This window comes from Scomber scombrus, chromosome 15 (assembly GCF_963691925.1).
Source record: "Scomber scombrus chromosome 15, fScoSco1.1, whole genome shotgun sequence".
In the NCBI taxonomy this organism is placed as follows: domain Eukaryota; kingdom Metazoa; phylum Chordata; class Actinopteri; order Scombriformes; family Scombridae; genus Scomber; species Scomber scombrus.
In genome coordinates this window covers 5,777,005-5,799,632 of record NC_084984.1, presented here as the reverse complement: position 1 = coordinate 5,799,632, position 22,628 = coordinate 5,777,005, and the positions used below count along the sequence as shown (strand labels likewise).

At 38.2% G+C, this 22,628-nt stretch overlaps 1 protein-coding gene across 4 annotated transcripts in view; it reads right to left on the bottom strand.

Moving 5' to 3' along the window:
• Window positions 1-22,628, bottom strand: part of sardh (sarcosine dehydrogenase) — a 52,107-nt gene that overhangs the window by 18,181 nt on the left and 11,298 nt on the right. For all 4 annotated transcript variants that reach the window (XR_009927146.1, XR_009927147.1, XR_009927145.1 and 1 more), the window contains exons 9-17: window positions 20,781-20,910; window positions 19,043-19,129; window positions 12,754-12,844; window positions 12,388-12,529; window positions 7,370-7,453; window positions 6,751-6,864; window positions 6,135-6,273; window positions 3,815-3,928; window positions 2,490-2,637 (exon numbers count right to left, since the gene is read on the bottom strand). Coding sequence is in view for 1 of the 4 variants with exons in the window: in XM_062434639.1 (XP_062290623.1) it covers window positions 2,490-2,637; window positions 3,815-3,928; window positions 6,135-6,273; window positions 6,751-6,864; window positions 7,370-7,453; window positions 12,388-12,529; window positions 12,754-12,844; window positions 19,043-19,129; window positions 20,781-20,910 (1,049 nt within the window). In the remaining 3 variants the exon portion in view is untranslated. The remainder of the gene's footprint in view (window positions 1-2,489; window positions 2,638-3,814; window positions 3,929-6,134; window positions 6,274-6,750; window positions 6,865-7,369; window positions 7,454-12,387; window positions 12,530-12,753; window positions 12,845-19,042; window positions 19,130-20,780; window positions 20,911-22,628) is intronic.

The following is a 22,628-nucleotide window of genomic DNA, read 5'->3' as shown; positions in this document are numbered from 1 at the left end:
TTCCAATTTCTATCCTCCCTTAAGCAATGCGTTGTTCACTGAACTCAAGAGCCCAAGAGCAAGGCCAATTAGCTATATATAATCAGTGAATGGCTCTATTTATGTGTGTGTGTTGCTGTGTGTGGGGGTCTTGCAACCGCCAATTTGTTTCTCTGATTTGCCACTTAGCTGTGGCTCTCAGCTGTGGATCAGAGGATGCTTACACAAACACACATGGCTCTCTTACAGGATATCACATAATTTTATATATTATAAAATTCATAATTACAAAGCAGACCGAACACTGTTTTCTCCCTTTAGAAGGCAACGCCAAGCTTTTTTGACAGAGAACCTGCAAATTCAGTGACTTCCCTCTCCACAGAATTTTAAAGCGTCATCTTTGGGAGGGAAAACAGGCAAAAAGACATTTTCATTTCAATAAACGGTGTAATTTTCTCTCTCCTTGAGCTTTAAAGAGACCAGGTGGCTTCGTAAGAAAACAAAACCCAAACATTGGAAGTGTGAATGATTGCAATTCTTCATATACGTTAGAAACAATAAACCTTGTTTATACGTTTGACACACAAACACACACACACACACACACACACGCGGAAACATCCACAAATTCAAAAACAGACAGGCACTCACAAGCTGAGCGCACTTTGGATGCTCGAGAAAACTTAATAAGCCTCATAATGCCACATTCTATTGTGTGTGTGTATCTATAATGAAACACATACACACTCACAGAGAGATACAGTATAATGGGCTATTGCTGCCAGTGACGCACTGAGTTTCTGCTTTGACGTAAGCAATAACAGCAAGGAATAGAACATTTTGAAAAAGGGAAGGCGACACTGAGAATAGGCAATTGAGCATAAAAGGGAGAAGCGAGGAGAGGAGAGTCAAAACAAGCCAGATAAGATCTACAGAGACAAGAAGACCGAGAGAGAAGAAACTTGGGAGAATGTAAGCTGAGAAAAACCTCAAGGAGAAGAAATCGAAACAGCCCACACAGAGAACAGAGTGGCCTAACCCTGCTGCCGGTGAGCACGAAGAACAAAGATGGAGGGGTGGCGAGGTGGGGATGAGAGGAGGTGAGAGGGGAAGAAAAGACAGAAAAGGAGTTCAGAGAATGAGATCAGTCAGAGGTAAAGGTGGCCCGACTTGCTCTTTCAGTGAAGAACAAAAGAGAACTGTGGGAAGCCAGAAGAACGTGATGGGCTTGAACTAACTCCTGTGTCCAAATGTGCAGGACCGTTTTTATCTGTGCAGTACACGATTTCTCATCCTTATGTGAAGAAAATCAATGGATGATGGTAAAAAAAAAAAAAAAAAAGAATACTGTGACATTTTCAGTTTAGTTAACTTGAGTGTTAACTTCAGTTATAGCTATTTTCTGAAAAATACAAAAGATATTAACTTTCTCTTTAAGGTAAGAAAAAGGTCACAAATCTGGAAAAAAAGGGAGGAAAGAAGTATTAAAAGAAAGAAAGAAAAAGAAGGATGTCCTTGATGACATTAATAGGAAAATGAGAGAGAGAGAAAAGAGAGAGAGAGAAAGGTATAAACCACTGTATGGCATAAACTGTAATATTTCATGAGAGCCAGTATATATATTTTGACTGGCAGATGGTGCAGGTGAAGAGATGTGATTCTATATGATTTATTTTTATCCTATATAGTTGACGCAACAATTTACACTATAATATCATTGCAGCTGCCAGCACCTCTAGTCCTGCAGTCCTATAAATGCTATGTGCAAAGCTTTTTGCTAGTTTCACTTGTATTTTGCATCGTATTTCAGCTCTGAGATTCAAAAGAGAATAGTTCACTGTTGAAAGGCCTCAAATTTAACACCAGTTATACTGGTGTTGAAGACAGGCCAAGATATCTATATGTTTTTTTAAATTCTAGTCTATTTGAACCACTAGGTTTGAAAAATTGCATCCATTCTACCAGACGTTCATTCAGAATCAAGTCGCTCGGGTCATTCAGGCTTGGATCCAGTCTCCATGAGGCTTCATGTTTTTAAATGAACACACTATACAGGTGCTTCTACAGTTCAGGTCATGCTGAGTGGACCTCAAGGTGTAAATTGTTGTTGAGATAGAAACCAGTATGATTATCACTCACTCTTTGCAGGGTTTATAGTGTCATGAAACAAACACTGCATTCAACTGCAGCATTAACCTTGAACGTACCTTCATTCTGCTGTTTTTAGTCCACCTTCATCCCTGTGCTCACCTCTTTTGTCTATGGCAAACTCTCGGGAATAGGCACTTAACCTGCTATCCTCTTATCAATCAAACTGCTAATTTTCCCCCACCTATTATGGCAGGATGTGAATCATAACCTGTGTGTCCTTAGACCATTGAGTTACCTTCTTTTTTTCTCCTCTGCTTATTGCCTTACTCCCATCGTTTGTCCTTTCTCACCTTTATATAAATCATGACAATGTCCCAAATAATTCATAACCCTGTTCCCTCTTTCTTTTATTTTCTCACCTCTTGGGTCCCTGGATGCTGATCATCCCCATATCCTCAGAGTGGTCTGTCAGGTGGCAGCGGAAACCTTGGTCCTGAAGAGTTGTTCTTATGTGGTTCCAGTTGTGTTCTGCTACACCGCCTCCGATGGCCAGGTAGTACGCATCGCCTGGAGCGAAGAAGAAGACGGGAAAGAAAAAAAAAAGATAGTGAGGCCAGAGAGTAACAAACAGAAAAAGATGAAACTGATCCAAACAGACAAAGTACATACATTTGTTGAGGTTAAGTTTAAATTTAACCACTGTTAGTTTTTTTGAAATGATGTTTCTACAAGCAAGTAGTGAGATAAAGGCCTGGTTCTCTTTGCAGTAGAGGTAAATAAAAACACTTTTACATAGCAACATTTCATTGCTGTTTCGACTCAAGACGGCATTTTTGTAATGAATGAATTTGTCTACTGATCCATCTGTACCCTGCTGTGTTATTAATCAGCCGCAAATGATGTTACAGATGGGAGTGATATTCAACAAACTGACGACATTGCAGTTACTTACACCCTTGACACCCCTGTTCTTTTATTCTTAATTTAGTTTTAAGGCTTTCTGATAGAAGGGAGGCATATACTCTACAGGTAACAGTGAGTGATAGCATAGTATCAAGGCTTTGTTGTTTTTTCTATACGCCAACTTTTCTCACATCAGTCATACGTAAAAATCTGAAGTCATTTTCTGAACTCACCTGACTGTAAGCTCTTCTATTATTTCCCTTTACTCACCATTATATCATTATATCCACATTACTATTTAACAAGAATCTCATTGTGCAAATATTTTGTGAAAGTACCAGTAATCAGTCAGCAACAGAAGCATACAGTAGAACAACAAGAGTGATTGAAGGATAGATTTCTAAAGATAGAATGACATATATTGAATTACAAATCAGAGCAGTGTAATGAATGACAGTGAAAGACAAAATGATAGAACCAGACAACAGAATAACAACAGGTATAAGAATAAAAAGCTAAATATTACAGACATACTGTATTGATAGAACGAGTGGGAGACAGAGAAATAGAGTAGAGGAAGACAACAATACATCTTAAATAAGAAAGATACAACAGAATGACAAACATATCCAGCAACAGATAAAATATAACAGTTAAAATGACAAAACACTACAGCGATGCAAAGATAAATAGAAGAACAGAATTATAGATAACATAAAACAAGTGAAAGAGAGCAATAGATAAAATGAAACAGGAGACAGATATGACCGAATGATTAAAACAACACACACACACACACACACACACACACACACACACTTCACACTTCACACTTCATCACCATTAGACTCTGGTGCCAGGGGAAGGTTGGCAGCACCAGACTCCAGCCTGCTCACTGTCAGGTCAGCTTCCGCCCCTCCGCCCTTATTCAGCATGCAGGTATACACAGTGGACCCTGAAAACACACACATACACAATTAATTCTCACGGCATACTTTGCAGGCTTTTTAAAGTGTGCAGCCATGTGGAACCAAGCCAACTTAAATCTCTATTAAAAAAACGTACCTAAATCTGAGGTCAGTCTAGTTCATAACGGAGTCCTTGTGAGTAATTCAGTTTGTAAGCGTTTGTGTGACTGTGTGTGTGTGTGTGCTTTTCTAGCTTCATACATTATGTGAATAAGAAGGAATTTCTGATTAACTCAAGTGCACTTACACTTACTGTAAGTTTACAACTATGTTGTTTTATGAGCAATCTCTGTCTCCAGGGAATACACTCACACTGAAAACATGTGAACCTCCTCTTTTGTGAAGTAGTTACCAAGGAAACGACTGAAATATGAACCCTATTAATACTGTAATGATTGCTGAGAAGATCACTAAGAGAGATACTCAAAATGAGAACATTATCAAAATAAGTTCATGATGAATGAAGTTCATGTGTAATTACATGAGACATAAAATCATAACATGTCCGTCATTTATTAGCCAAAGGAGCTGAAGGTTGCAGTGACATGTTATGCGACTGTCCCTCAGTCATCTCTCATTTGAAAGAATGATTGATGTTACAGTTTAACTGGCATTATAGAAAACAGTGTGTGAATGTGTTAGCAAAGCCTAAGTCAGCCTGCTGGGACATTAATAATTCTCTGAGCCAAGTGTGACCTCTGTAATTAAGGACCGGGAGCAAGAGTGATAGACAAGACAGAGAGAGAGAGAGAGAGAGCACGATGATGCGTCATCTGCCAGGTTGAAAAGGAAAAGCTTTTGAGAGGCTACCTCCGTAGGTGGGGTTAGACCTGGTTGCCATAATGAGGGAGGATAGGAGAGTGTAAGTAGTGGTTGGTACAAAAGATCAGTTAACAGGCAATAAAAAATAAAATATTGCATTTGCAGGTAGTGCCGTATGTTTTTAACTCTAGCTATGCCAGCTCCAAGTATAAGGCTGTTGAATTTTCTATATCTTTAAGAAATATTATGTGGAAGTACTGTGTGTGTATCCAAGAACTGATATATCATATTCAGCTGTGTCATAGATCTGTATTGCTGTTGTCCAAAAACTATTAAACACATCAATGATTTGTTATGTAGAACGATAACCAGCAAAGCCCTAAAGCGCACAAATCTCCCTTACAGAGAACAATTCTCCAGGGAATGAAACGTAATCGCTGTTATTAGTCTTTGGAGCTGTTTCTGTACAAACTACATTACCCAAAATTCTTTGCGGTGAAAGAACTGTGTGGCTAATTTACGTGTTTTTAATAGTTTTTGGACAACAGTTTATGGCACAGAGGAATAAAAGATGCTAAGCGTACAGTACATACTTGTAAGTAGGATGAGTCCATTGTTAGTTTGGCTCCTCATGTGAGATTTGTTGACAATAAGAAACATATTTTAAAAAATCGCCAACCATATCCTTTAAGTTTTGGTACTGACAAGAGATACGTGAAAAAATGGTCAAAATCAATTAAGTAGAGGCAGAGATATCCTTCCTTCTAGTCCCTAATATGGACCAGGTTTTAAATGGATCCTACATTTCCCACAATGCAACCAATATCAAACTCCAAAGCTCCAGTTTGTAACACAGAAGACATTATATAACTGTTTTTGCAGTCTGAGAGTTTATCTTTTATGTGGAGTTTTCCTTTAAATACCCCACTGTGTAAACTTTTGATGGGATTGTATTTCAAATGATTCTGACAGCATGACTCTTTATTGGTCCAAAATGAGACAACGAGTCTCTTTATCCCCTTCAGCATCGAAAAAACAGACTGTAAGAAGTAGGAATGTGACAAAAGTAAAGGAAGGAATATCAAGGGCATTTGGAGCTCTGCCCAATTTCACATCTGTACACGCCTGTCACTACCGAGAGAGAAGGCATAGCTGTCGGTTTGTTGATTTAGAAATGTTATAAAAAAAACTGGCAGTGAAGACTCCCTTGTCACCATTTTCAACAGCACCTGTGAGAGACAATATTCTAACCTTTCACATAGGTATTTTGGGCTTTTTCTTCTGTGCTTGCATCTTGTTAAGTGCCTCTATCCATGTATCTGTCCTGTTCACTCTGTCAATGTTTTCTTCCATCTGTCTGGATCTGTGCATTTGTGTGTGTGTGTGTGTGTGTGTGTGTGTGTGTGTGTGCGTGCGTGCAGTCATACTGACCTGGCTTCTTGTTGACATCAGCAGTAAACAGCCAATCAGCCGCCTTCTTGGCATCTGGTCCAGTGAGATAGAACTTTCCAAAGTAGGACATGTCAAACACAGCTACACCGTGTCTACATGAGAGGCACTCACTCTTAATCTGCATTTTGAAAAAGCACAACGCACACGTTTAATGAGCACAGACCCCAGCAAAAAATCTCTCTTCTGGTAACACTGAACAGTCAAAAATGACATTTCTAAGATGACTGCATATCTATGTATCAAGATCCTCGAAAGCAGCGTTCATCATGGTCGTTAAATGATCAGAAAACTAATAGAGATGTTTTGACATTATGGTTGGTCATAGCCTGAGCAGCTGAGGTACTTTGCTCTTCCTAAAACCCATTTTTGCACCATAAAACTGACTGACTGTATTATCATTACTGTCTGTTGTTGTTTCCCATGAGCACACATGTTCTCTTTAGTCATAAAAGCCTTCAGAAAGTGTTCATACTCATCTGGCCACCCTCAGTTTCTTTGATCTGTAGTTTTCTGATGAAAGTTGCATCCAATGAAATAACATTGTTCAACTAAATAATGCTAATTGTCACACAAACTTTTACACTTTGGATCTTACCACGTCATGATGGGGAGGGAAGCCAAAAGTGTATTCTTTGCCCAGCAGCTCGTTGTATTTGTGGTGTACATTCTTCTTAATGTCGTAGGCTCCATAGTAGTCATAGTCTTTAACCTTTACAGTAACACAGACAAACAAATTGTTAGAGTGTAATTAATCAGAAAACGATACAAAACTGGGACAGATACTGTGTGAGTGTCGTCCATTACTAGCAGTCAGTCCCATATCCAGCAAGCCTGGTGGAAAAATCCAATCTTAATGGTTTTTCCAAATGCCTTTTGTCAATATATGGATATAAATAAATCATTGCCATGCACGTGCTTGTGTGTAGAATAAAGCTGCTGTTATACTTTCCATATCTGCACGTATGTGAGGGTCCATGTGACATGTACATTTGGTTGGAGGGTGTACGCCTAGGCTCTTTGTGGACATCCATGTACTTCCAATTTGTTGTGACTATGCAGACACCAATCTAAAGTGCGTGTGCGAATCCCCCAAACAGACTCCAGAATATAGTATAAGCAGAACCACTACACGTTTATACAATGCATAGTAGTGTCCGCAGCTGTGTACGTGTCTGCTTGCGAGTATATTTGGAGATTAAGTGTGTGTGTCTCACAGGAGCGGGCCCATCTTTGTTGAACCAGCCAGGTCTCTCCCAGCCATGCCTCTCCTGGAACACACAGCCCTGCTCCGTCAACACCTGAAACAAACAAACAAACAATCACACACACACACACACACACACACACACAAACAAACAAACAAACAAACAAACCCAGAGGGATGACATCAGCTCAGAAAGGATGCACAGCTGAGAAATGTGACCATTCAGTGTTAACTTTGGGAAAGCATCTGTTGGAGGTAAGAAATTGAGATGCTTTTTTAAATTTTATTTTAATTAACAACATATATTCAGAAAATTGTATAAATATATATGTATTCTCATATTCAACAAATGAACTATTACTATGAAGAGAAATAAAACTATTCATTGATAAATGATCCACAGATGCTGAGTTTTGCTTAAGGGTATTTTGACTGCTGTTTTGAAGTATTTAAAGCAGCACTATAGACATTGGTGACCACTTGGGGGCTGCAGAACAAGCTATAACTACACCATTGACATGTTGTCATCTTATTGCCTTACGATCACCTAGTTGTTATATCAAACTCGCTAGCAAACAGTTGCATATTTATACATCGAGCAACATTCACTCTTTTAACCTCTGTTTGGTTTCCAACATCTCCTCTTGATAAAAGTATCTAGCTATTTAGCACCTAATAACCAGTCTAATTGCTCCCTGATGTTTACCAGCTAATCCCTAACTTTGTCTCTGTGCCATTTGGTGCTGGGCAGGTTGTCTACAATACAGTAGCAGCTGTCTACAGCAAAGTTGAACCAAACAATGAGCTCAAAGACACTAAAACACTCACTCTGAAAATGAGAGGAACAATGTAGTCAGAAGATTAGAATTCTGTGTGGCTTTGACCTATAAGCAAACCATTTTAACATTATACGCAGTCATTTGGACAATTGTTAATATAATAATGATAAGTGAAGGTTTAAAACCCTGATAATATGTCACAAAGAGAAATAAATGAACTTGCCTACATATATTTAAAAACTATCTAACCTTGGAGGAATTCATGAGAAGTCATAGTTAAATCCTATTTTAGCATTAAACTGTTATAAATATAGTACACTTGTTAATTCTGGATTTCATGAAAAGTGTTGAAATAACATATTTCATCGCTCGTCTTTCTACTTGTTAAAATTGACAGTCGCCCACAGTTGGTACTGTAGGTATGTTCTGCTATGCTGTCCTCCTAGCAGGCAGCTAGGAGGAGAGCGAGGTCTTGCCAAAACTTCCCACACTAGGCTATATTTACCATCTGTGCTACCGAGGTGGAGAAAACGTGTGAGCAGCAGTGTCAGAGATGGCCTGTTTGTGCTCTGAAATAATCTTGTATTGCTTACTAGTAGACATAGTCTCATTATTTGCGCAGTGACTGCTTCTTTGGCTGACCAAACCCTTTAAGTGCCACTCAACCATAATGCATGTCGCTATGATTAGAAGCAAGAGCCAGTATCGTGAACAAACGCTCATTTAAAAACACAATAATTAGACTCTTTCAACGCTTTTTCTTCTCCGCACTGCCACCCTTACACTACGTCTACACTGCTCTCCAACAATAGGAAGGCTAGTTGCTAGGTGATGGCCCTTGATGATGATTAGCAGGGTTGGATCAACCCAGTCTCGCAGGAATTGTGCTCTCCTTTTAGCTACAGTCTGTCTACCTGAGTAGTTATTTGTGTCTTTTCAGTGCTCTATACTGTCTGGTTTATAATCTGGTGCCATAATTATACGAACATAACATGATTATGTTATCATGCACATTAAGGTCTTTTGTGCTGGCTGGAGAAAGTTGTGATGACAGCAGGAATTTAGTATTTTAGTTTTAATAATAACAATGGATTACATTTATATTGCGCTAGTGTCACAAACTGTGGTAAAAACTCAAATTTAGAAGCAGAAGAATGCTCCTAAAAAACAAATAATACTGGTATATCCCATGTCTTAATTAGAAAATGCTACATTTGGAATAAGGCCTAATTTGAAATATCCAAACGGAAGATGTTGTTCACATGACCCGTATCAAATTCAGAATATTGTCATATTCGCAATAATAGTGCAATATTAGTGTGCTTGTAAATGTAGTTACTGAGCTCATTACACTGGGAGATGATTAGGAGGCCAGATAGAGAGAGGCAGGTTGGGAATTTAGTTAGACACTGAGGATCTCCCTATTTTTTGGGATAAGTGCCATTGGATCTTAAATGACTACAGTGAGTCAGGACCTTGTTTTAAAGTATCATCTAAAGGCTGGCATCTCCTATACTACAGGACAGTGTCCCTGTCCCTGCACTGCAGCATTGGGATTTTATTAGGACCAGAGGGAAGACTGCCCCCTACTGGCTTACCAATACCTCTTCTAGCAGACTTCGATATTCCCAGGTGGTCGCTCAACCAAGTACTGACCAAGCCCACGCCTGCTTAGCTTCAGTCCATAGTAACCATACCATACCTGACTAATGGCCTCAAAATAACACTGCATGCAATGACATTTAACTATGGAGTGTTGTACTAAGTGTCCATTAGCATACTAGTTTCATATTGGATATATGCTTTGATTTAAATGGCTGGAGTGGTTTGGATGTGGTTTAGAGCTGGTGATGACAATGACTCACTTAAAACAAGTCAAAGGCTGTTTAAATACCCAAGTTATGAATGAAAAACAGCTTAGGAACATTTCTGAGATGAAAGTTAGCATTGGCCATGGCTCTGAGTGGTGCATTGTGCCATTTGTCACCAGAAATGCCAAACAAATCAAAAATCCTTATATCGATCATAGTGATACGTCCAATAATACAAAACGAGGGAGAAATTAGCAGTTAAGTCCCTTAAAGTCCATCACTTTCTTATGTCATCTGTTTTTTAGTAATAAAAACTGAGATGGAATTGAAATACTAACAAGTACACAAAACATTGAACAAAAAACTGTTTATGCGTACAAACTGTTTAAGAGCCACTTCAGGAAACTGGTTAATTATTCATGGAAGGTGTCAAGGAAACTTAATAAAATAAGCCCCAATGAAAGCACTACATGAGTAACAAAACACATTGACGACATTGCTGATGCAATTTGTGTGACAGTAATCCGTTTAAGAAAAAGAATAAAATAAAATGCCTACATGCATGAACGGCGGTAGAAAATTGCAACAGTTAAAAAGTAAATGAAGTCTGGAACATGAAAGCAAGGCTAAGTGGTTCATTAATGCATAAAATATGACGGCAACACACATTAAGAGTTTGTGTTGGGCTCAGGAGAAGCTGAAAGACATTGGAGACTAGGCTACCGAAGCTAAGTGTATCATTTATAGTTATGTTGGCAGGGATTGCATTGATAAATGTAGCTGAAGGAGATGAGCTCCACTGCTAACTGCCTTCTGCCTGAGCCTGAATCAGCTATATCGCTCTACGTTTGACCGGAGAAGACAAAAACAGGACAAGGAATGGCTGAAGAAGAGAAGAGCAAAAATCAGATAGGTAAAGGAGAAAAGGAATGAGTCAGACGGTTCTGAATCTCTAGTCATACAACCTCAAAAAATATGGGAAGTGATCACAAATGATCGGTCAGGTTATATGGAAGCAGAGATACTCCTAGGACTTAAAGAGGAATGAATATGGTCTCAAAACATCTCGTAGAAAAAAGGTATTCCTATATTTTACTGATCACTTCACTCTATAATATGATACAGACAGACTATATACTGGGTTGATGTGTATATTCAGGATGGAAAAAATAACAACACCTCTAAATATGGCCAAAGTACTCCGCAAGGGATTTTTGTTGTTGTTGTTAATTTGTCCATCCATGTGTGCATGGACAAAATATCTTGCTCTTCCTGAAATTGATTCATATGCTGCCGTTTTTCTCGTCTGGACTATTGCAATTCTCTTTTAAGCGGATTACCAAAAATAAATTACTGAATAGACTTCAGCTTATACAAAATACAACTGCCAGAGTCTTAACAAAAACAAGTAAAAGTAAGCACATTTCAACATTACTGGCATTTTTACACTGGTTCTCTGTATCTTGTAGAAGTGATTTAAAAATTCAATTACTGATTTACAAGTCTGTGAATGTTTTAGCACCTTCATATTCTGTCTCCCTCTATATTCCTAGCTACTGCCTTAGGTCATCAGACACCACAGCACTAAATGGTAAATGGGCTGCATTTATATACTAGCCCTCTGATGGCAGAGGCTGCCATACAAGGTGCCAACCTGCACATCAGGATGAGTTTCTTATTATTCACACGCAAACACGCACGCACCGCTGGCACAGTCTTCAGGAGCAGTTTGGGTTGCCCAAAGACACTTTGGAGACTGGAGGAGCTGGGGATCAAACCACTGGCCTTAGTAGATGAACTACTGTACCTCCTGATCCACAGCCAGCAAAAACAGTAAAGACACAGACAGAGATGCAGCGTTTTCTTATTATGGGCCAAAACTGTGGAAGAATCTGCCCATAAATATCTACCATGCAACAACTTTTAATTCTTTCTTTTAAGTAGTCTGTATCCTTGTTGCTTACTGAACGTTACTCAAAGTTCAGTTATTATCTTATCTGAGATTTGAAATACCTATTTTACTGTTTAACTATTCCTTCTATTTCCTATTATGCTCTTTGTTTGCTTCCATCTAATTTATTTATTTGATTATTTAAATGTTTTAAAAAAAAAATGTTTTAACCAATTTGATGTCTAACACTTTGAGCTGCATTGTATTCATGTAAAAGAATATGAAATATTATTATTATAAAATGTTTTTAATTGCATTCTTGTTTTATAGAATTTTAAATGAAATCCACAAATACAGAAGCAAAAAACCCCAGAAGATCTCTTTGCCAATTAAACCTGTGCAGCTCCCACATAAATGACTCAAACCACAGCTGAAAGCGGCCTGACTAACTCACAGCAGAACCACAGCTTGTTAGGGATGTTTCCTTGAACTCTTCATGAAACATCCTGTTTAACTGTCTGCACTGGAGATCAAACAGCTCATTTACCTGATGGAAAGGGTCCTTCCTCATATTTCGGCTGGCCAGCGGCTCATCAAAGGGGAACACCACGGAGTAGTTTTTAGCGTACGACTCATGGCTCCTCTCTCTGATCCAGCGATTGTTGTCTGTCAGCGAGTTATGGAAGCGCCTGAGACAGGAGGGAGAAGAATTCAAAAGATTATCACTTATTAAAAGTCACAATCACTCAGACTCCATTAAAAGTTTGTTATTCTGGTTCTTTTTGCTCTTTGATAAAATGCTCAAATCAGATTACTAAAAAATGATCTTCTGCTTTGTGGAGTGGATTCAATCTAATAGTGACATAGCTGCAATTGCTCATTATATGTACAAGATCTGTGTGCATAGAAGTACCTGATGTCGTATCCGTACATATCCTTTTCAGGGCGTCCATGTATGATCCAGTGTGCCAGCTCTCTACCACAGCCACCTCCCAGCATCATACCTGGCAAAAACACAAGACACACACACACACACAAAAAGAGCAAAGATGACACATTTCCTTCCAGAAAACACATAAATTACTGTTGAAACAATTAGTCAATAAATCAAATAAACAGCTGACATAAAATCAATCAGCAACTTCTTTAATAATTGATTAATCCAAAACGACAAACATTTGTAATAAAAGATTAATACAAATATATATTTTTTAAAACATATAAAAGGAAAGAATAAAATAAAGTCACTATAGAATAAAATGGGTAAAACTGGAAATGTTAGGAGTAGTATTAAAAGAAGGAAAAAAAAGATAGGGGGGAAATAAAATAATGAAGCAACTAAGAGTTAAAATCATGAAGTAGAACCAGAACTTCTTAAAGATGAGATTTGAGTTTGAAGTTGAACATCTTTGGATTTTGGGCTGCAACCAAAAATTATCTTTATTATTAATAAGTCTGTCTTTGATTAATCATTTAAAATCAATAACATGTTCTATAAAATATAGAAAATGTTCCTACAGACCAAGGTGACAGCAGTAATTTGGACTAGACGTACAACATAAGAAACAAATAATCTGACAAGTTTCTCACTATTTTCTGACAAGTGATTATAAATATTTATCATAACTGCCAAATAAATCGATAAAGAGCACGGATTTGGTTTGTTGCAGAATACACTGTTTTTATCCCATTTTCACTAAATACTACCCTTCTCTGGTGACTGTGTAGTAGAAATAATTAATTTGGAGAAGACAATAGCAGGTTCACAGTTCAACAGAACACTTTTGTCCTCTGCTACAGTCACTATACTCTATGTCATATGACATACAGAGGATTGTTTTGACCATTGTTCCATTATTTGACCCTTGCTCACAGCTGCCCCTAAGCTATCTGACCTCATCAGATTTACCCAACTGCTGCAGCGTTCGGTTTATTTCGTCCCAACAAACTCACGAACACTGGCAATTCAATATTTTATCCATCCAACCCCAAAACTGCTGGGTTAATGAGCTGCTCCCTTTTAGCAACCCCCGTCTTGTGTTGTGTTGCTGGTAATTTGCATACACCATGTGTGTGAGTGTGTGTGTTGTGTATACACACTCAGCATCAATATGCAGCAACATGACCAGGGTGTCCTTGCATCCCTCCTTCATCCCTCTATCTCCATCTCTCATCGCTTCACTCATCCACAGGCACTGTCACTTCGGGCCAAGCCAGGGTGGACGTTTGAATGGATGGATGGATGGATGGGAGCAGGGGTGGAGAGATAGAGGGAGGACAGTGGGAGGGGAATGATAGAGTTCTCCCAAGATGCTTTGGGGACAACCAGCAAGGCGAGGTGGCACTGATAAATGTCACCCGAGATAACCACACTGATGTGTGAGTGCGTATTTGCGTGTGAACCCTCATGCTCGTGCTTCCACTCGTCTTGTCATTCCTCCTCTCTGCCTTTGCGCTTCCCCTCTCCTTCCGCACTATCGGTGTCTTGCTCTATTATTGTTCGTTTATGCTGCGCAAACGTTTGTTCCTTCCTGTGTCATTATCTATACTCTTCTGCACTGCATCTCAGATTCTCTTTAGATATTTATTCTCTCTCTTCAGACAGTTCTCGCGATGCCATTAGCGACTCAAAGATGCTTTTAAAGAGAGAAAATATACATAGGTCCCCTGTCGTAACCCTTCCAACCATCTAGCCCATGCCATAATAGCCCAGTTAGTGGGTTGATTCGCAAGTCAAAAGACATTTAGGTTATAACAGTGATAGATTTAAAGTAAAATGTTTTTTATAAGTCTATGTTACCTTTAAAGGAAAAGTTCAACACTTTGCAAAATGTGTTTGCCAGTCTACTGTCTGTGCATATATATATATATATATATATATATATATATATATATATATATATATATATATATATATATATATATATATATATATATATATATATATATATATATATATATATATATATATAAATAATATGTTTCTTTTTCTGGGGCCACCCTGCAGTCTTTAAATAGGATGGACTGCACTCCACATAGTGCAATGTATTTTACCATGACCACCTATCCTACCTATCCCTGTTCACTCTATAAAACCCATCATCTCAATTTGACACAATACTGCCAACTATAAAGGGCCCAAACATATATAACTTGGTTATAGTTCTCATGAACAGAAATTCATTTTCAACTACATAATGGACAGATATCAAAATGGCTCGATTAATTATACCTGCCACACTGACTGAGCCCTATCCATCCAGCTACATTTTCCTATTCACCCAGAGGGAAAGAGGGTGGAAGGACAGCGATATGGAATAGGCACATTTCATGCCTTTGAATATAATGCTACTTTTTTAAACTCTCAGGCTCACTTCCTTGGAGATCTTTGAATTCTCAGTATACAGTAATACTATCTGTCATTCACACAAGCTATGATACCTGCATTTTGATTGGTGAGTTTAACATACGTGTTGATAATTTGGCAGATACCTGAGAAAAAGTTTGAGAGTTGTTGGAAGTTATAGTGTTTAGCAGCATGTGAACATACTGACTCACAAACATGGAAACACCTTTAATTTAATTATATTAAACATCCAATATATTCAAGATATCATCAATATATCCTCTGTGACTGATCTGGCTCTGACCACCACTGTATGTTTTAATCATTCTCTGCCAAGTACCAGAGAAATGATTGTCAAAAAAAACCTGCATTACCTCTTACGTAACCTCACCTTTTACATCACATGCTGCAACCTACCTATAAATGTCATCCTGTGAAGACTTAGTTAATGATTTTGACCATAAAACATCATATTTTCAAACCTAAAATAAAATGTATTTGATTTATGTTGTATTTCACATTTGTATTTATTAGTTATTTTTATTGATTGTACTATTTTTTATTATCTTAATTACCCATCTTTTATTGTCGTCTTATTCAATTCACCTTTTTTATGCTTTTTATTGCTTTGGTATGTATTCGTCTCTAAATCTAAACTAACTGCATTTTATTACATTTTACATGACACACCAACAAGCAGCTTATCTTTATGACAGGTCCATTAAAATTAAACAATGGTTTTAGGATTTATGAGTCAATAACACATACATTGGAAAATCCAGTCCAGTTGGGTTTGTGCAGCTGATATGAAAGGCAGCCAGAATCTACCTGTTGCCTATGGTTTGTTGTGTATTACTTTATTTCTCTGCGCTCTGCTGATATGTATATATATATGTATATGTATCATATTCAGACCAACTCATTGACCCAATCATCTGGCAGACACTGGATGAGACAAAGTTTAGGAAAGCAGCTGTGTGCTGCTCTTCATCAGAGGTGGGGAACTTAACAAAATGAACATCTGCGAAAACCAACTCATCCTTGAAGCTTCTTGTCTTAGAAAACCAAAACAAACAGATTGTAAAACACTTGTTAAAAGCCACAATTCTCATCTTTGTGTAGCTTACTGTCCACACAGATGTTAACCTTCTCACCTCTATGAAGTGCGGAGGTGTAGTGCACAGCTGCTTTCTTAAGCTTTCCTAAGCTTTTAAATGAAAGGCATCCTGGACTGTGGGAGACAATCAACCTAATGTAAGCATAATATATGATATATTACTCTCAAAGCAAATCATGCCATTTCAACTTTTTTTTCTCAAAATATTATTAAGTATTATTTTTATGTTTTAAAAAAATCTTTAAAAATATGACTTAAACTGTCCTAATTTCTTGCCTTTAACCTCCATTTCAAAGGCTTTCAAACTACATAGCTTCTCTTTAGAGTTACTGTCACCATCCTTTTGTTAGGTACTGACTGATGCATACCGGGAAGATCCCGTAAGACCTGACAATTTGGAGATACTCTGATCCAGTAAGCTAGCCATTACAATTTGGCCCCTTGTCAAAGTTGCTCAGATCCTTACGCTTGTTCATTTTTCCTGCTTCTCTACACATAAACTTCAAGAACTGATTGTTCACTTGCTGCCTAATAAATCCCACCACTTGACGGATACGTTTTAATGGGATGATCGATGTTTTTCACTTCGCCTGTCAGTGATTTTATTGTTTTTGCCTGATTGATCTAAAGGGCTCATTACAAGGTAACACAAACACAGCGGTTCTTATTTTCATGGGATTAAGCATTAATGAAAACATACTTATGAATATTACTTTCCATTACTGCAAGATGCCACTAAATTCTACACGCTACACCTTTAAATTTGGACAATTTTATATGCTGTATATCGTGATCAAAAGACTCAGTAAGCCATAATACCTAAGAGGGTTCTCATTATTGTGATTATGGCCAAAAGGTAATGCATCTAGTGAAATGGTGCAGTAGTTAGAAGCAATTAAAAAAACATAACCACAATAAATAAATGCACTTAAAAGTAAGAGTTCATCAGGATGTTTTGACATCAATAAAAAAGGAGGTTACGGTTGCCTGGCAACAAATACAACTTGGGCAAACAGAGTTTCTGATTGCTTGGCAACCAAAATGAACTCCAGCAAGTAAAAAAGAAAAACTTACAGAGCATTCAATGATAGATTTTTTAATGAGAATCTGTGGACTTTGACCATGTAGCTCCTGAATTATCCCTTTTGCCTTGCCCTGCCTTGAGCCAGATAAGCTGTGTGAGTTCATGTGTGCTTTTGTTTTGTGTGATGGAGTGAAATGGGCAGAGAATTTTTCCTCTTGCTAGTATGACATAGAGGCAGGCGGAAGAACGAATGAGAGATATGCTGTAGAGAAAAGGGAACGAATGAAAGAAAGAATGACATGAAATGTGGACATCCTCAAGCTCCTTCTTTGATAAAAGCTAGTGAGGATGTTTGCTTTGTGTGTGTGAGGCAGGTGGAAGATATTAGGTTCCACTCTTGCTCTGTATGGTTAGAGGCAAATCCTTTTTATGAAGTCACAGTTGGTGTGATCAGTGATGTCGTGCAAATTTCAAACGGCTTTGTCCCAGTCTGGTACATAAAAAACTTATATTAAACTACTTGGACTGGCAGAACATTAAAAATAAGGGTTGCAGCATTATTTTCTTCATTGATTAATTTGTTGATTATCATTTTGTTTATAAAATGTCGAAAAAGCCCGAGGGGATATCTATCGAGCAACCCAAAACTCAAAGATATCTAATTTAAATGTTAAAATCATGTTTTGCTCTGTGAAGTTATTTTTCTGTTGATCCATAACTAGTTTCTGCATAATTTAAAATCATGAAGAAATACAGTTTTAATTAATAAGGAATGAACCGATATACATGAGGAATCAAAACTTCAGGTACAGGAACATATGAGCCCTCTTTTGAGCTGACGATGGATAACAGGATATACATATATCACTACCAGACTGATGGACAGAAGAGAGAAAAAGTAAAACAAAAAACAGACATACATGGAACATACGTGTGTAATGTCAGGGGGTTGAAAACACTATGTCCACTTATTAGAGCTCCAACTCTCGGCATCTACCCAAGCTACTGTCAGAACAACTCTAGAGCTCGACCCTGTAGTCCTCTGCTCTTTTTACGAAAAAATAAGCTTTCTCTCAACTGTCTGTTAACGCTGATGGCAATAACTTTACCCTTTACGCCCCGTCTCTCTCTGTTTTTCAGGCTGCTCAGATACTCACATCCCCCCCCCCCCCATCTATTGTCAGAGGTAAGCTCATCTGTAGTGAGGTAATGGAGTCACTTGGGTTGATGTTTATGTGTTTGTATGAGCATGCGTGTGTATGTATGTTCTCCATGGACTTAGTGAGGATTCAAAACACTCCATTATTCAAGGCACAAGCCTTGAAAGTGTCCACAGAGATGGCAAAGTCGAGGAAAAACACTCTAACCATTTCTGCCAGCTTCTTTTCCTCTTTATTTTGCTGTGTGCATCCTTTGAAGGTTCCTATGACCTTTCTAGCTCTATCAATTCATAGTTTCCTCAAGGGAAAATCTCTATACCGTGAAGTACTTGAAACCACACAACTGGGAATGATTTGCACCATTTGTTTTAGGTAATCCGACTGGAGATGTGTTTACGCTTTCTGTCATCCACGAGTGCTTTTGAGAGGATACATTTAAAACTCAAAACCTTATGTGAATATAGATAGATGGGGCCACAGCCAACATTAATCTCCCCCTTCATTCTTTTGCTTTTTTTATTCTTTCTTCCATTTTTCCATCCTTTCAGCACTTACCGGCACTGTTGAAGCCGCAACCCAAGAAGAAACCTCTGACCTCTGGAGCTTCTCCCATCAGCGGTTTATGGTCTGCTGTGAATGATTCTGAGGACAGATAGCCAGACAGGCGGTGAAATTTTATGGAGAGCATTGGCAGCGAATGTAAGATACACAATTTTGCTTCATGCCTAGAGGCTTTTCCAGTATTACTTTTATTTGGGGTAAAAGACCCAATGTCACAGACAATGTTTTTCCCATGCCTTCCATGTCTTATTTTAATGTGCTATAACCAATTGTTAGCCATTTATATTTTATCCTGTCAGATTAGCCAAGTCTCTCTTCTTTTATAAGAGGTAATGTATTTCAGGCTTCCTGTTTAAATAAGTAGTATTGTTTTTCTATTTTCACGTCATATAGAAACAGTTTGTTTAAAGACAACTATGATGGAGCTTTGCTAAATCACAAAGCTAATGTAATTTAGCAAATACGTCATTAGTAAAGTGGTGCAATTATTTTTTTGTCTCTATCGAGCAATTGATGACATATTTCAAGTAACTTGACCAACCTTATGTTAAGATGGATTTATTCATTGTATCTGTGAAAGTAAACCATGCTGTAAAAAGCTATTTGGGGAAAGCTCAGTACAGTTCTTTTTTCTGTGGTGATTCATAAAGTATTCATATTAATCTAATTTAGACCACCTGACACACTAATGAAAGCCCTGTGCAGAAAAATGTGTTTGTATCTTCAGTGAACCAAGAGCTAAGACCTGAGCCTGAAAGAGACAGAGATCCAAGGTGAAGTGCTTCACTAACTGGGGCTAAAAATACACACGTGTTCTCTCTATCACACGCTTGTGAATCTGTGAAGATGTTCATTAGCCATATTCAATTGCCTGCTGAATAAGCCAAAGGAAAATTGTCTAACCTTTACCTTTGACTAATCCTACCTTAATCCTAAACTAACCTTTTGAATTCAGGGATCTGTGAGGCACCGCACCCCCCCCTCCCCAATTTTTCCTGTGGTGGAGATTTTTGCTCTATTGCCCGCTGTTTATCCAAGGAAACTGTCCAGGACTCAGTAAGCAAACTATCAATATTCAATGCCCAATGTGGTGTACTCACAGTATCATGTAAAAACAACATCTGTTGTTATCTGACTCTCTGTCTCTATTAATGTCTCACGCTCTAATTTTCTCTGTTTATACTTTGCTGTTTCTTTCTGTCACTCTCAGATTTCTTGGGTCATTCGTCTGTGTCTGTGTGTGTAAACATACAGTATGTTTCAGCTCTCACTTGTTTCACTTCACAAAATCACTCTGACTCTCCAAACAGCTGCTTTACACTAAAACAATGAAACATTCAATTTTATACTGTAACTCTTCATGCTGCACAATCACAGACCGGCTCGCTTACCTTCCTTAGCAATGTGCTATTGCCTGGACACGAAGTCAGACTTGATATAATCAAACTCATCTATAAACATGACACACAGCCTGCTAGTTTAGGTATTCATGAGTGAATGCGATATGGGAACGGTGAATAAGATAATTCACAGAAGGATACATTTCACTTTTAAATTAGAATGTGTCCAATTTAAGATGTGTCACGAGAGTTGCTTGTTCCCTGCTGTAATCCATAATGTTATGGGGAAATTTGCAAGAAGAGCTTCCAGGATTTTCAGTTTTAAAACTGGAGGCTTCTGTTGAACAGCTGTGTGTGTGTGTGTGTATATATATGTGTGTGTGTATATTTACCTGGTCCACAGACAGTGGACTTGATGCCAGTCTGCTCTAGAGCAGGAACTCTGTTGATTGCACCCTCGATATGTTGCATGAAAACATCCCAGTCCAGGTCAAACAAGCTGAAGGCAAACTTATCAGAGACCTGGAAAATATCAAAAACATCATCGATACATCATTCCCATTTTGTTGCATCTTAAAAGCAGCACTGTATGTGAGAACTAGCTGTTTTTCTACAACTATAAAAACACAAGTGTATCACTGTTAAATATGGCTGCTATGGTGGGAAGTGTAAAGATTATTGTTCTTAGTTTTACAGAATAACTCCCAGACCCGTTTGAACCCATTTTCACAGGAATGTTATGTCCCCATTCATCTAAAAACTTTCTTACAAGAACACGTTAATATTTGTGAACTCGTTCTTTTTCACAAAAAGCACATTTTCTATTAAAGAATTTGTACAGAAAAATTGTGTCACAATGCAAATTAGCTGTTATATAATTATGCACCAAAGCCCCCCCTCAGTAAGTAAGAAATCTCAAAAAGTGGTTACATGTAGCATGTAGTCAATATACATTTTTTAATGCAAATTCTTGTATTTTCAATGTTTCTCTCCAGGTTTGTATTCAAAATAACCTGAAAATAATCATCCCAAGTGTTTTGTTTATATTAACCATAAAATGAATCTACACCACTGACAAGAACATTGTGACATTAGTCCAAGTTACTGCATGTGATTGCGGACATCCAGCTGTGCGTGTCTGTGCACACTGCAGCCACAACACAATCCTGTAGCATCTGTCCAATTGACCCTTTCTCACCACAGAATCAACATCTGTCAAATCAGACCTTCCCTCTCAGTTCATTTGCTCCCATCTGGACCTCTGCCACTCCCTCCTTGTCAGCTGGGCCAAAAACACAGCCGTTAGCTCGTACAAATCATGCAGGTCAGACTGCCTCGCCTTAAAATTCTCCCCTCCTACACTAATCTGGTTGACTCAGGGCACTCAAATTGAAAATCTCAATGCCGTGGCCTAGTCCAGCACACCAGCTTGTGTTCTGTGCAGCAATTTTAGCCGTCCCACATTTCTTCCCTATATCCTGGCACTGATGTGGTCGTCGCTCCAATTAAACTTGACTCATCTCCATCCTGGCTCCTCCATAGTAAAACAAAATTCACACTTCCCAGAAAAGCAGTCACAAAAGTGATGAGGGCATACTTAAAAGAGTTCCTATGGCTTTACAATTGACGTCAGTGGCAACGCTTTCAGTCGTGATTAAGAATTGAATCGTATAGGAATGTTTAAGTTGACAGTCGCTGCTTTCATGTTCCCAAAGTGTTTTGTATTATTGCAGAGCACGAACACTCAGTTGGAGTATAGGAGAAGCTGTGCTTTTTGTCCTAGACACCACTTCTCTCAATCCCTCCAAAGCCATCAATCCTGCCCATCTTCACTCAGTAGGCATCCTCTATTCTCTCCCTGCTAATTCTCCTTTCTGTATCTCTTCTTTCTTTCTCCATCCGCTTCAAGACATCAAAGCAACGCTCAGCTGCAGAACAAGAACAAAAGAAGCTGCTACTGCACAAAGAAAATCCTCTAAAATGTAAAACCACAGAGGAGTGTGTGTGTGGACAGGCAGGCAGCCAGATGGAAACAGAAAGTTATGGACTCAGTTTGACAAATAGGTAATCAATGTCCTTCAAAAACGTAATCTCTGAAACCTTTTACAGAAAGAGATTAAATGTTTTTTCTTACTTATCTTTTTTCTTTTCTTTTTTTTTTACATTTTGGGCCTCAATAACTTTTATTTAAGTTTTTTCTTTGGTTTCATTTCCACATTTTCCATTTGAATGTATTTCAT